Source organism: Diadema setosum, chromosome 16 (assembly GCF_964275005.1).
Source record: "Diadema setosum chromosome 16, eeDiaSeto1, whole genome shotgun sequence".
Classification (NCBI taxonomy): Eukaryota; Metazoa; Echinodermata; class Echinoidea; order Diadematoida; family Diadematidae; genus Diadema; species Diadema setosum.
The window spans coordinates 14,794,167-14,810,607 of NC_092700.1; the positions used below are offsets into that span (position 1 = coordinate 14,794,167).

A 16,441-nucleotide genomic window follows, 5' to 3' on the forward strand; every position below is an offset into this window, starting at 1 on the left:
TTTGAAAGCGGGAAAAAAAAAAAATCATTTTTTTTTCGATACCAATGTTGCATAAAAATGTGCCACATATTTCATCACATTCCCTCCACGAAATATGAACTAAGATTTACATCACTCCAAAATTAATGGAGCAACAATAAAATTGCATAAGAATGACAACAGATACAACCAAAACAGGTTCTTCAAGTGAAAAATGTTGACACAACTGAACAATTGCAACTGATTGACAAATTGCCCCACATCGACGTAAATAAGCACTGAATTGATCAGTGTTTTAGTAGTAGCCATGATAAAAAATCATGGGCGTACATACTCGAGCAGGATTCGAACCTACGACCTCCTGATCACCGGACAGGCGTCATCTCCACTAGACCACCGAGCTTTCGCCCGACAGCAAGTGTTGGTTCTAATCCTTATAGCATGCAGCGGGTACTGCTTTGTTATTCAAATTCATGGAATTCTTCCGTCGAGATGTTTTCATTGCAACTGATTGACAAATTGCCCCACATCGACGTAAATAAGCACTGAATTGATCAGTGTTTTAGTAGTAGCCATGATAAAAAATCATGGGCGTACATACTCGAGCAGGATTCGAATCAGTTGCAATGAAAACATCTCGACGGAAGAATTCCATGAATTTGAATAACAAAGCAGTACCCGCTGCATGCTATAAGGATTAGAACCAACACTTGCTGTCGGGCGAAAGCTCGGTGGTCTAGTGGAGATGACGCCTGTCCGGTGATCAGGAGGTCGTAGGTTCGAATCCTGCTCGAGTATGTACGCCCATGATTTTTTATCATGGCTACTACTAAAACACTGATCAATTCAGTGCTTATTTACGTCGATGTGGGGCAATTTGTCAATCAGTTGCAATAAAAACATCTCGACGGAAGAATTCCATGAATTTGAACAACTGAACAATGTTTCCTATATTTGACTATCTGTCACACTGATACTTGATGTTTGATATCTGATCATGTACCAGACATTCTGGAAAGTACTAAATAAAAACCCATGAGAAATTGTACTTTCTGAAAAATAAATTCAACTGAAATGTTGGAATAGGCTTGATATCTTGGCCTGAATTTGTGGTTTCTCCTGTGTTTGAAAACCATACAAATTCCACCTTCCTAAAATGTTTACTTAAAATACACTTCTATAGTTACCCTTTTCTCAATGTGTACAATATTTACTTTCCATATTACCATCATCTGGAACCATTTCCTAACTTCATCCTTGTCTGTATATCACAGACACACATCACATTAAATGACTAGATAGGCAGACACACAAAAAGTGCAACAGTCTATGGTTGTACATCTGAATTTGAATACAGCAAATGGAGGAAAAGAGATCTACAGTGAAAAGGTCAATTAACAATAATCACAGTGTACTAAGAAGGAGAACATCAACTCATGCAAAATCATTCTAATGGGAATTTTTACCTCCTCTCATGATGGGCTTCATGAGCCCTCGCCCCTTTTTATTGTGAAACCCGATGCACTCGCAGCATCGTCGCCATGGCGACCCGACTTACCTCATCGGTGGTGAGTTGTGCATCCTCGTCGAGGCTGAGGATGGCATCCATCTCAATGACTGAGTTGGGAGCGAATCGGCTGCTCAGCGACTGGAGGAGACGGTGTTAGAGTAGAGAGAGAGGAGAGAGAACTAGGTTGAGTAAATCTTCATTCACAGTGCCTATCAAATTATCTCATGGAATCAACAGAAGTATAATACCGTAAAACTGGAAATTTTTGCCAGCATGAAACTTTTGTGAATTCCGTGGGGAGCCAAGATTCGTGAAAAGTAAAATGCACACAAAAGCGTTTTTCAACTCAATGTACTGAATATGGTAGTATGGAGTCAAAAGGGGCCTGAGCAGAATCTTCATCAGAGGCAATATGGCAACAATCTAGAATGATGAAAGTTGAAGAAAAAGAAATATGAAAAAAAATGACAACCCATTTTTTGCTACATTTTGAATATTTGAATAGTTGCAAATCACAAACATTGGAAGAATTAGCATAGCTTTATTTAAACAGGCAGGTTTGTAGGAATCACTTTCAATTAAGACTGCCCTATCGCTATAGCCCAGTTCAAAGTTAGCGATGGTTCAAATGACCCTGAGTTTTAAACCATGGAACAAAACAGTTGCAAATCTATACATCACCCACTTATGTAATCCAACATGTCTATGCTACCAAGCTCCCTGAATGTTTGGAATGTTCTTTCACTGCAATGTAAGAACCATTTAGGCGCTGCATGTGACATTGCTCATTGCAACTCTGTGTGTCAAGAGGCGTTTTCACATCAGCCCGATAAAAATCCAAGCTCGAAATATTTTCCGCGATTGCGAATTAGAGCGCTATTTCATTTCTTATTCACATCAGCCCGAAGAGGGGGTAGCCCGAATAGTTAAAAATTTTAAAATAGCTAATTCAACAGCTGAGTATGTGCAAACAGCATCAGTAATGTGTGTGCCCTTTCAAACATTCCTCATGATTTGTGTGCAGTTTGCCTCGATCGATCGGGTCACACACGCTAGGCATGATGGGATTCATCGCGCTAATTTCTCGAGTTGTTTACTAGTGCACTACTATCCCGCTATTTCAGAAATTTCTCGAGTTGGAGTCGAGAAATTTTCTCGATCAGAGCGATACAATTAGCGCGCTAATTTGTGTTCACATTATCAAATAGCACGCTATTTCGCTATCGGGAAAATTTCTCAAGTCAGAAAATAGCGCGCTATTTCGAAACATCGGGCTGATGTGAAAACGCCTCTCATGTCATTTTTTTTCTCTCACATGAACTTTATCTGCTCCTGCATAGAATGAAACTTCAAACTGGCTTATTTAAAAAAAAAAAAAAAAAAAAAAAAAAAAAAAAAAAAAAAAACCACCACATCATTTTTAAAACTCTTGAATTGAAGAACTTGCTTTGAAACAATTACAGGAAAGGAAAACATCCAAAGTGTAGCTACGAGTACCTAACAAAGAACGTTTTGGTGTAAGAGGTAGCATAGCAAATGGACACCTCATGACAATGATATCACTGTGAATACATACAGTAAGGCACAGTTCACTGAACTTTCACCCAAATTATACACAATACACACACTGTGTATGTTCAATCATGTCTTGTACTAAAAGAACAAAGTCTACTTCAAAAAGGGATTCATGAAATGTTCCACTGCCACTGTATACTGTCGACCTTTTTTCTTCTCTACATCCACATCATGACACTTTAAAGGAGACCAGGATGATTTTCAAATTTTTACATTTGAACATATATAAATTAGTTATACTGGGTACAGAGTTTGAGGATTTATAATGATTGGGATGAAAAATAAGAATGTTTTCGAAGTTTATAACAAATTGCAATGAACAAGGTTGATGACATGGCAGCCTCACCATAAGAATGCATGAGATGTGGCTCAAGGAAGCAGCACAAAAGAAGAAGGCATGCATAGATTACACACAGGTGAGCTTCCAAGCATGCGGTATTGTAATGGAATGACACTGCTACATTTCTGAGATATGTGAGGCTCCTATGTCATCATCTTTGTTCAGTGTAATTTGTTTAAGGTTTTTGAAAGTACTGTTTCTCTGCTCAAGAACCACAATAAATTCTACAAATCTATACATGAAGCTGTTGATTTATGTACTACATGATGTGAAATTATGAAAATCGTCCGGAATGCCCCTTTAAATACCTCAAAAGATTTTGATAAAAACCACGAAGGCCAATAATTGTTGAAAATGTTGTGTCACATAATTTTGTTTGCTTCTCCTCCCCCTACAAAAAGAGAAAAAAAAAAAAACCCCAAACAAGCACTAGCTTTACTCCTCTACAACTGTCAGGCTCACAAAAAAAAAAAAAAACCTCCATGAAAACACTACATGTATACACTATGCCAAATTTACTACTTCCCCTATTGCTGTAAGACTGAAGCATGCATGTAACCTATTGCTCCATAAAAAAAAAAAAGTGCAGGAGCATGTTGCCGCGGTGATGGGAGGACATCCTGATTTCTGAGCCAGCGGGATGAGAACAACCTTGGCAAGTCTTGTGCAATACATTTCAAAATCACTTCCCCCCAAGGGGCTCCCAACTGTTTCAGAGACAACAACAATGTTAATCAGTCTCTTTTTGTCAACTACCTCCCAGCTCCATCAATTGCAACCTCAAACAAGCCCCGCCCCCCAAAAAACCAAACAAACTTGGCATGAGAATTTCTGATGTAGAATAGTAGTTACCATGGTGACAGAAAAGATGTAGTCATCATCCATCCTCCAATTCCCTATCTGTGCTTACTTCCCAGGTCTTTTTGTTGTTCTCACAAACTAGATCTTTACTTCTATCTGACAAGAAAAAGCTTGTGCTCAAAATGTGTGATATATTCCCTCAATGCCTTTTTAAGCATAAATAATATACAAAACATGATTTCTGTTACCAATTGCAAGCTCCTCCTACTTTTTCCAATGCTAGAGTCTTCACGCATGTGTGTGATATCTCTGATATATCCTCTCATACAGTAGACAAACGTAATAATCAAAACTTCATGAATGTATGCAATGTCTGCAGTGCGTTCTTTGGCAGTATGATGTAATAACAAAAACTGAAGACTTCCTAAACATCTATGATCTCATGTCCGGTGGAACATTATCTATTTCGATAGTTTCGGCTGCCGCTGTCATGGGAGGGCAGTCTGGCCCCACCAACTTACCCTCAGGTCCCCCTCAATGACGGTGAGTGGTACGGCTAACTTGGGCCATCTCGACTTGGGCGGAAGCGGCTTGTCCACTTGCCATAATACCACAATCTGTCCAAACAAGCACAGACATCGAGTTAGTTGGAACGGAGCCACAGAACCCAGTGACTTTGTCTGAAGTATTTCATGTTCTCACAAGCTTGGCTAGGGAAGACAGGTGTACAGTGTATATTGTACATGTGCCAAAAAACAAGAGGAAAGTGCATTGTACCTCCTACCTCATGAAAAGTATTTGAGGCACAATAAACATGGCTTCCCTCATGTAACTTTTATGACTCTGTCTCACTGGCAATTTCATGACATTATGTGTCCATTTACCCAATCTTCTGTTATGGGTGAATACGTGTAGGGACTAGAAAACAGGTTACATTCATAGGCTGACAACTTCTATTTCACGTCGAAGACTTACCAAAAAAAAAAGCTCCATATACACCACACGAATACTGGCAACATTCCAATCAAAGGCAAATGTAGACAGAGACCCTACAACACGGGACATCCCATTGATGGTCTCATCAACAATTCACAGTAAATCAACTAAACAGGACTTAATATTATAGATAGAAGATACAGAATTTTAAAACCATCAAAACTTTATCATATAGTCTACACTTGGTGTGACTGCTTTATTTTTCTTGATTGCTCTAACTCAAAGGCCCCATCTAAAGAGAGAGAAATGAGAAAGGTGAACAACCTGACCCTAGACTTCCAAGTTTTTAATATAGTGATCACTGGAGTTCACTCTAGTTTTCAGCACCCTTTTCTGTCATCCCTACAGGCTTAAAGTCACACCCTCACATCCACTGCCACAGTGACTGCCTATCACCCCGGACCCACCTGGTGGGCGAAGGCCGACTTGCCCACGTTGGCCAGGAGCCTCATGAGGGGCGCAGAGATGGACGTGGGTGCGGTCTGCACCAGCACCAGGGCGGAGAACTTGGCGGCGGGCGGAGTGCCGGTGCTGCGGGCGTAGAACGGGTAGGACTGCAGGTTGGTGGAGTACTCGGTGAAGATGGAGAGGGCCCCTGGGTGGTGGTTCCAGATGTAGCTGGGTCGGGCAAGGTGCCTCTCTACTCTCTCACGAATAATCTGTAAAGATGGAGACCAAAAAGAAATATAAAGAAGGGAGGAAAAAAGAGAGAGAGAAAATGTTCTATCATCCTCATTACAGCCAAGTACACTGCTATACCTGTACTTCTTGTCCTGATGGGTGAACTGCTATGCCAAAAGTTTGATCATTCTATACAAGAGGATCACTTCATAGCATTCTACTGTATTTCCGAATGGTGAAGTCCACTTGTTCCCATAATGAAGTCATTGACAATACATACTTACAAACATACATACATACGTAATTCTGTAAACATTTTATATCAAAGAGTACACAAACACACACACTCACACAAAGAAGAAATATTTATGCCTCATTCAGGTCTTTTAAAATCCCCCCCCCCCATGTCCATGAGAAACTGTTAACAGTAGAAGACGAAAATAGCAGGGGTTTTCATTTCTCATTTGAGAGCCGCAAGGTGAGGGTGTGAGGGAGTGATTTGCAGCGTGTCACGCTGAGGTAGGATCTGTAGTTAAGAGGCGACTGGAAAGTGACTTAAGGTCATCTGATGAGCTTTTCTCACTGAGAGACAAGCCCATTAAAAGAGATTAAAGAGACAGAAAAGAGTATACTCAACACTGCATGCTCACTATGCTGACTGACTTAAAAAAAAAAAGAAGTGGAATACAGAATGTGCAATTTGAATGGTTGCTTATCATTATCTTTCATGAACACACATACACAATTCCTAGACTGCACTACTAATGAGGAGCTGCAAACAGACCAAGATGACAGTTTGGATCCACCTCTCTCTCCCTCTCTCTCTCTCCCTCTCTTTCCCTCTCTCTCTGTCTCTCTTTGACCTTTTGTACACCCAGTTTGAAGCGGTTACCATGACAAAGTGGCGGCTTCATTGAGTGATTGTGTTAGCGGCGCTCTGCTTATCTCGAAATCAGAAGGAAACTGGTCATTGCAGTCAAGTAATGTCATTGACCAGGTAAAAAAGAAAAAAGAAAAAGGTGGGTTCACACTGGTAGACCTACAGTAACTTGAAAAAACAAAAACAACAACATGGACTGATCTGCTGTCCTTCAAAAGCCTTTGTAAGCAACTTGTAGAACAACTTCCTCCTACATGCCTGTGTGATGTGAGGTAAAATGAATGGGAGTAGCCTAATTGTGAAGACCAATTAGCAATATAACAACTACACTGATACAGAAGAATGTGTGTTCACACTGGTTGACCTACAGAAATTCTCTGCATGATTTATGATATATACTACTTCTATAAAAATACTTTGTCATTGTGTTTTTCCTTTTTTGTTGTTGTTGGGTGGTATTCTCCGTAACTTCTTGGGGCATAGTAATCACAAGAATGCATGGTGGATTTGATTTACCATTTTCTTAAAAAAAAAAATCTGAACTATAAACAATCTTGTTGAAGAAGAAGAACAAAAACAAGAGAAAACAAACAGTGGAGGTGACTTAGTACTGGCATACCCAGCCCCCCCCCCCCCACACACACAGGATTTGTATACAATTCTAACAAAGCTAGAATAAGATATGAAACTAGCCCTATAACTTCCTAAACTCAAATACTACTCTGTATTGTTTCTTCTACTGCCAAAAACAATACCGTTCTCATTGCTAGTAGTACCGAGTATCAACGAAGAAAAATACATACAGATGTATGACCTTTCATGACCTTGATACTGAGCCAGAAAACCTCATTCTTTTGCCCAGTGTATCAGCTATAGTATCTGCTTGAACATGGACGACACATTGAATGCTGGGTATCCCATCTTGTGACTGCTACATCTGTGAGTGATAGGTTGTCATGCCATCCATGCCTTTAATATCAGGGAGGTATTACAGAAGAATTTGAATATCTTTGCAATTGTGCAAATCTGTGCATAGGTTATTATATAGCATGACAATTTCAATGCTTAGCATGACAATCAAATGCTTTGCATATCTCTGGCTGTGATGTTCCACGCTCCACGCCGCCCTTCCGTAGAGTTTGGATTTGGAGATCAAAGAAGAGATTCTTGATTTTAAAAATCTTAAGCTGTATATGAGTGGAATGTGAAATCGTGTATGGACCTTGGTGGTAATATAGCACAGAACAAATCCTTCCAATTTTTCTTCCAGTCTTCTTGTTACTTATACCTCAGGACTAAAAAAAAAATGAATATTAGAATCTAACAATAAACAAACATTTACCCATCTTGTGCAAATTTGTCCATAATTTTGATCACTAGGTTTTTGAATGTTAAACCTTTTGGATGAAGTAATTTGCTAATGTGTACTTCTGCATACTTTACAGTTAAAGAAGTATTTTCATTTTTTTTTTTTTTTTTTACTGATTTTCATTCCTGTGTTCTGTTCTCTGCACAGTAAATAATTGCTGCTGAAAGCATTAAAAGGAAAAGCAAACTGCTGTTCGCTAGGGTTCGTTGTGATTGATGAATAATGCATGTTTAAACAAAAGTGTTTTTTGTGAAATCAATTACAATATTAACACCTGTGATAGAGTGCAAACTTTCTCTGTCCCTTGGAGCATGGTACAGAAGAGAAATTTTTGATACTTCTTCTCTCACACCTCCCTGATAATATACAGCTTTTTACATTCTATACACGGCTAATCTAGCTATCCCACCAACTCACTTTCCTGTGAAGTGTTCAAACATTCTTAGCTCTTGCTGTAACCTTAAAAAAAAGATAAACTAACAGCATGAATGCTCATGTCTGGGGTTGTATGTATCATCAGATAAAAGAAAAAGGGGGGGGGGGGGGAAGGGGCTGATTTAAAATCTTGTGACTGCTAAATTGAGATGTTGTTGACATTGCACATTATCAGGTTTCCGTTGGTGTGGGCGGTTTAACCCATCATCACCACAATTTCATCTTCCTGTTTAAACACCAGACCTGTTGCTATATATCAATTCTCTAGCATGAATGATACATGTATGAGTCTGCTTGCATCCACTATACAAAAAAGACAAAAAGAAAGCAAAAAGAGAATGCCCCGATCAATAATCCCTTTGCTGCTAAATTAAGATGTCATTGACATTGCACATTATGAGTCTTCCGCTGGCACAGACAGGGTTAATCTGCCAACACCACAACCTCATCCCCAAGTCAGAATGTGTGAAGCTGCTGCTACAAGTAATTGTATCAGCCAGCCCCAACCTCAGGCCCAGGGTATAATGTAGGTTTATGTTGACAAAGCCTTACACTGCTACATAGTCATTCTTTGTCATGGCTTTTAATGCATTTTTGTTGTTGTTGTTGTTGTTGTTGTCAGAGTTAGCAGAGAGGGCTGACAATGAATAAGCATAATTATATTTAGCATTCTACATTGTATGACAAACATTTTAGATGACTTTGTAGCAGCAGAAAAGGACAGTCAAAGTGTTCTTTTCATAAACCACACATAAAATGAAAGTGCAATTAAAGTAAGATGCGGAAAAGTTTTGGAAGTCCTTAAAGAATTAGACCAAGAGAAGAATAATTCCTATGAATAGTTAGCATGGATGCTAGAGGGGAAACAACAAAGACTGTGATTATGAGGCAAAAATGAAGCCTGAAAAAAAAAGAAGAACTTTGGAAGTTGACTCTTGGTGCAAATGAAGTAAAATAGCTTTATTTTGACACACACACACACGCAAACATTTTACACACATAAAAACCCAAAACAGAGAAATTAACAAACTCAAACTTATGTAGAGTACATTAATTTTCCACCCATCAATTTTACAAAAAATGTACAGGTAATGAATTGCCACTATTGCAATGTTCTGTATTAAAACAATACCTAAAAGGCTTTCTCCATGAATTTCTCCCTTTTTTTAGACTGTCTCATATCTTTCCTCCCTATTCTCTGTTTCCTCTTTTTCCCACTTCCTTTTTATTGTTTTTTTTCCCCTTTCCTCATTTTCCCGCACTCTTTGTAGTTGTAAGCTCTTCACCCCCTCTTTTCCCCTTCCTTCTGCTTATCAGAGGTACCCACATAGAAAAAGCAGTCTCTTGAGTGAGAACCTCCATTTTTTGTTTATTTTTTTATTTTTTGCAGAATGTATAAATATGTTTCTATACGTTATGTCCCCCCCCCAAAAAAAAAAATCACTATGGGACCCTCTGCAATGATAACTTAAAAATTGGTGAATCAATCCAAATACAATTCCAGGGTATGAAACTAAGAGAAATGAGGAATTTTGAAGAGCATGTCAGGAATCTCTTCCCTCCAAGTTCTGTCTATTGTGTTCACACATTAATATGCTGTTCCAAGAGCATCCAAGTGCTAAACTTGGAAGAATCAGACTTATGACATGCTTTACAATAGTCTATAGTCTATATTTTAAGACCCTGAAGTAGCATTTGGACAGTTAAATCATATTGGGTGTTATCAATGCGAAAATCCGATTGTAATTTTTTTGGGGGGACATACTGTATATCATGCCTCTTCTTGTACATGAACATGTTCATGAACATGTTCATGAACATGTTATTCTTTGCTGCCTGCAATGTGTATCATTTGATATAATGCATGTCAAATTTCACATATTTCTGTGTACATTCTGTTGAAAAAAAGTGAAAATAAAGTTTGAATTGAATTGAATAGAATGACTATTTGCACAGGAAAATGTAGCAAAGAATTTGAAGACAATTACTCTTTGGCTACGCAGATGGAATAAAAGGTGTGACTTCCATCTTAATTCATTTAATAGACACGCTTGAAGAGTCTTTCAATATTTTAACTGTACCATCAATGCCCGGTTACTTCTGGCTTCTGGATGAGCACTTGCATACAGACAAGATAGCCAGTCTTTCAAGCACCAGGGTTGGTTGTTGGTGTGGATTCTTTCTTTTCCCTCTCCCTTCAATACTCCTATCCAACAACTCCGTCATCATTCAGCGGGCTATTCCGCTCTTCAATCCGTCGTGCCCCGATGAGAGAACACTCCGCAATGACATAATCACACGAGAAGACTCTCAGCTCAAGTTTTTTTTTTTTTTCCATCCCTGTGCTCCTCTAAGAGCTCTATAGTGATTGCAATAGCACTGCCTCGACAGTCTGCTGCTTGTCGTCGTCAACTGGGGGGGGGGGGGGGGGGCAAGGGTACGAATGTCATGCATCGAGGGCGACAAAAAAAAGAAGAGCTAAACTTCCATTTAGGCATTAAATCCCCCCTGCGACACGCTCGGTCGTCTTATCTACGAGGGATCTGTGCCTCTCATTAATTCACGCTTTCTCGGCTTTCCGTGGCAGGCTTGAAACGTGTCTGGCACATTCATTTCGTCTTGAAATTCCCTTAAAGGAAAGATGTTCGAAGGCCAGAGATTTCCTATATCTGGGGTAATTCAGTCTGGGATATCAATATGGTACAGTGAAGATACATGACTTGCTCTAGATTGGTTTGACTTTGGACACCCACACTTCTACTCCAGAAACAAGAAGAAATTATGGGTACACACTGCATACAGATTATCAATGGACAATGGCGTCTATTAAAATGGGAGATTTAAAAAAAAAAATCATATTCCATAGAGAAATATGTGAAATGTAAAATGATTTAAATGAAAAAAAAATCTACCATGACTTAAACTGACTGCCTCAGAAATCACTTTCTTGGATGCCAACACCCCTGTACATAAAGAAAACAATAAAAAAAAAAGCATGAAAATAGTGTAAAAATTAGATACATGTACTAATAATGGTTGGAAAGCCCTACTCAATAAATGTCAAATATAGACACCAGTTCTCAGAAGAATCCCCTTGTTGTCAGAGCAGACAAAGTCTAGTCTTATTTGTAGATCCCACTGAGGTAGGAATTGGCACCAAACTGTCATCTAAATTTGACATCAAACTACCCACTGGGTTGTGGCAAAGAAGAATCAAAGCTCCCTTAGAAAAGAAAAACTTTGGCAAAGGACAAGAAAATATACAGCCATGTTTTTGTTTGTCACAACCACGAACAAGAAGATATTAGAAAAAATCTGAGCAATGACTCAATGTTATTCTTGAAATTTTCGTTTGTATGTGTCAAACTATCTGTAACTTAATTTGGATTTCTCTCATCTTTTATTTAAAATTTTCAACAAACAACTGCAGCAAGTCAGAACACACCCATTCAAAACCACTGTAAAACAGGAACCTCTTTTCTTCCAAATCAAGAAATTCTTTGCCAATGACACCGACCAAGCAAGCGGAAGTACAGGGAAACACCATAGCTGGAAACTCTTTTAAGAAAAACACACAGATACACACATAGACAAACAGAAGGGGGTGGAACTCATATTAAGAAACTATGGAAAAGACAGGAGGCAATCAACTGACCAGTGATGATGACTTGGACACTGGCTTTGACCACTGACCATAGGCCTACTGACCTTGCTGTCTGAAGGTCAATGATATTCCCATCCCCCACCCCTGTCCCTGTCAATGACTATAACAGTGTATAATTAATTGAGCTGTTAATAATTCAATGCTTCCAATTTGCGGGAACCTTGGCTAGCTGGTGAAGGGGGATTAGGAGTGCCCCTCCTTGTTGGATTCACCTTGTCTGTGTGTATCACACTTCCTACAATTTGTCAGCAGGTTTAAGATACCCCCTGGTGGCTTCATGTTGTAAACTTCACATTCCTCTGTCTGGAAAATGACTATTTTAAACGAGAGGTACCCCACTGAGAAAGGTATGTTCGGTGCGTGTGTGTGTGTGTGTGTGTGTGTGTGTGTGTGTGTGTGCATGTGCTAAATCGGTGTTAAAACGGAACATAGTAACTGAGTAAAAATTCATGCCTGCAGAGACACTGAGAAATTTATAGATTTTTGCTATTTTTGATATAGCATCCATTAGGTCATACAACCATCACAGGAACACTATCATAACTTTGGACTTTTTTTTTTGCGATGCCCAATGTGTTTGGGATGATTTCTTAAACTGAAAATATTGAGGTGAGAACAGAAATGGCATTAATGCCATTGGAAGCATCATCAGCTTCATCCCCAGCCCCAACTTCATCAACTAGGAATAGTTTTGTTTACTGGTTTGAATAAAGACAAAACAAAACAAGATTTTTTCCTTTTTTTTGAGGGGCAGTTCAGTTTCTTTTCCCAAAAGTTTTCATTACCTTACTGGTTATGTGTATTAAAAAAATAGGTTATGATAAATAGAATGACAAGGTTGAAAAGGTTTCCATATTCTAAAGCATCTCTTCTCTGTTATCACAGTAACATGTGCTGGGATAGTTATGCTGGCCTCACTCAATGAACAGGTGCACTTGAATGAACAATTTAATGGCCACCGCCTAGACCAGTCCAAATCATTGGTGCTTGGGTATCGCTATTTGGGTTGAGTCTGTCACCAGAGGCTGCATGAAATCAACTCATAACATGACCTCTATAATCACAACTGCAATCCCTTTTGGTACTATTACAGCTGCTCACCCCAGTCTTTCAAAACAAACTCAGGTACAAGGTGGTTGGTTGGTTTACATCCTACCTCTCTTCCCTTCTTCCCCCTGTCCATCCCTATTCCCTTTTTGTAAGAACAGCAGCAACAAGTTCTTACAAGGGCTCCCCCACAGTCCAAGAATGGGAGCAGGGTTAAAGGTCAGGCTATATCACATACACCCAGGTATGCCAAGGTTCTTTAGGAGGTCACTTGGGTCATCTCTCACCCCCACCCCATATTCTTCCCCTCTTCATGTGCTTCTGCTGGTGGGGCAGAGTCAGAATGCTCTGCAGGTAAACCAGCTGATTGTCTGGCTCGCTCACAGGAAGGGAATGTTTGCAATGTCTAGGGCAGTGCCCAATCACAACATGAATTGTTATGCTTGGGACCACAGGGACCTGACAAAAAGTGGTTACTGTAGTATCAAAGTGCCAGCAATGATAGCAGTTTGATCTTTGAAAAGGTCAATATTAACAGAAGTTTGAGATTCACTAAACTACCAAAGCACTGAGCTCAGATATACATGAACAGTGAGTGGGTGGGTTGCCACTCTTTAAGAAAGAGTAGTCAATCCTTTACAAAAAAAAAAAAAAAAAAAAGGGACCAAAAAACACAGAGAGAAAGGGGGGGGGGCGGAGTGGGAGGGAAAGAGAAGGGGCAGGGGAGATCTGCACTTTATTGTTCTTGCACAACAGGTAAAGTAAAAAAAAAAAAAACAAGCTGAGAGCTACACAAATGATCCCACATCTACTCTGGATAGACTTGACTCTACACAATCTGAAATAACAAAAGGTATCAATACTTTTCGAGGACAATCTTTCTTTTTCTTCGAATATTCAGAGTCAATTTCATTTTGCCATGTTCTATCATTTGAAAAAAAAATCTATCGTAAAAGACAATAAAAAGAGAGTAGGGGGAAATGAAAAGGGAATAAATACTAATTGTAAGTCTTGTAACAACTGATCCACTCTGGGAAAAGTAACTTCAGTCTATAATGAAATATAACTCAAGTGGTAAATCTACAACATACTCCTCTGGACTGAAGTAAAGGCTCTTGAGTGGAAAAAAAAAAAAAGAAAAGAAAAGAAGAAAGAAAAAAGAAGTAATAGCTTAGATTAACCACAACTAGTATTGAAACAAGCAGACAGTCTGAAAGGCGATTGACAGTGGTTGAGCTATTGGGTTTTCACAGTGAATATAATACTCTGTATCATAATCAATGGAGCATGTGTAGGTTGTCTAGTCAATAAGACAGTCAGACATTGAGTTGGGTAGACAGCTGAATAAGAAAAGAGACAAGTTTTCACAGGTGAACCTAATCTCTCTACCAGACAATCCAATTTAACACCAGGCCACTCCGCTGCCTCCAAATATAAATGGCCTTTAAATAGACTAATTTGCATACGTGGCAATCTGGGACAACTTGCTGGCATTAGTAATTCATTGCTGATTAATTTGGTGGCCAAATGACAGACTGATTAGGGTCAAATGCCCCTCTTCGCACGCCTTGATCCCCCTTGGGCAATCTCCCACATTCTAGCTAATCTGAAGCATGGCTAAAATTGGACGACGAAGGGACAGCAATTGTATTTCTGTGACGTTAGGACCTCTTGCACAGCTGTAACACAAAGAGAAATGATCCCAGTCATGGTCGGAAAAAATGTGTACCTGGCTCTAAATCTACTGAACAGTATAAATTCAAACACAAGTATAAATTCATTCTACCATATTTTATGTTTAAAGTGATTCCACTTTTGTGGAATATGTCCATTTGAATCAGGCTTCTAATTCTTTGTGTGCAATGGTGTATTAAAAAAAAAAACCCTGTGTGCCACAATAGGCCCGTTCACACACAAGGGAAAAAGTGCAATTCAAAAATCGATTTTCTTATCGCGATCAAAATTTCGAAATTTTTTCCAGTGTGGACAGAAAAATCTCACTAATTACCGCGATCCTTATCGCGATCCAACTCGCACTATTAGTGCGATTTTTCAGAATAATCGCGATTATTTTGCCAAGCGTCGTGTGTGTGAGCGCGATCGAGATTCGGAAATCGGTATTTTTAATCCCATCGTTCGTAGCGCGTGCGAAACTCTATTGGGACTGCGGGCGGGGTCAGTCTTCGGTCATGCAAGTTTCACGCATGCGCAGTTTAGCCACTGATCGTTCTTTCCTTGCTGCGAAGTGCGATTTTTCCCTGTGTATGAACGATCGAAAAAAAAATCGAAATTTGGATCGCGATTGAAATTTCGATTTTCGTTGTTTGTGAACGGGCCTATTATTATGGGACTGCAATGCATGAGCGCTTTTGGAAAACATTCTGTTTCTCAGAGTCATGAAACTTTTTATGGAAGTGTTTATGCTATAAATGCAGTACAGCAAAGTTGTATCTAAAGAAGATTGCAAGCTTTTTGCTGTGATGCACATTTATGACAAAGCTACGGCTATGACAATTTCAATGTACTGTGGCATATGGCAATTTATTGATCAGTTTGTGCACAGTTGTGCTCTTGAGCAAACTGTCCACCGAGTCGGGTGTGCAAACATGGCACACAAAAAGTTAAGGACAATGCTGACGAGCAAATCACAATGCTGTCATAAGATGACTTTAAAAGTTCCTACCTCTAGAGTGGTATGGACAATTTTTTCCGTGGATGAAAAGTAGCTGTTCCAGAGAAGCTGCGTTTGCTGCCGTAACCTCAGAATCTGCTCAGCTGATATCGACCTCACAGTGGACGGTACCTGGAATGATGAAAACAAGACTCCACGTGAAGTGATAATGGTCTGAAGACTTTTGTCTGGATTGAGGAAACAAGACTTAATATGGAGCAATGATGGTTGAAAACATCAAGATTCTCTGATTCACTCTCAATGTTTTTTGACAGTGCTGAACCTACTGATGGCTAATTGTTCTACTCGCCGACTAAACTGCACAATGGTTTTAAAATGGATCGAGAAACACTAAAGCATACCACAAATTTGAATTTTAAGCTGTCACTGGGAACACAATGTACAAGTTCAAAAAAGAGAATTGAATTTCAAATTACTTTAGTATTGCTACACTTCTGTCATTGGTGAAAAATTTAGTAAAATATATTTTCACAAATTTTAATTCCCTTTAATCTCTTAATTTTGACTACGCGCTTCCTTAGCTGAAAATTGA

At 39.2% G+C, this 16,441-nt stretch overlaps 1 protein-coding gene across 1 annotated transcript in view; it reads right to left on the reverse strand.

Moving 5' to 3' along the window:
- Positions 1-16,441, reverse strand: part of LOC140239965 (exostosin-1-like) — a 129,884-nt gene that overhangs the window by 7,133 nt on the left and 106,310 nt on the right. The window contains exons 3-6 of the mRNA XM_072319778.1: positions 15,901-16,020; positions 5,609-5,860; positions 4,727-4,822; positions 1,538-1,627 (exon numbers count right to left, since the gene is read on the reverse strand). Of these exons, the coding sequence (XP_072175879.1) occupies positions 1,538-1,627; positions 4,727-4,822; positions 5,609-5,860; positions 15,901-16,020 (558 nt within the window). The remainder of the gene's footprint in view (positions 1-1,537; positions 1,628-4,726; positions 4,823-5,608; positions 5,861-15,900; positions 16,021-16,441) is intronic.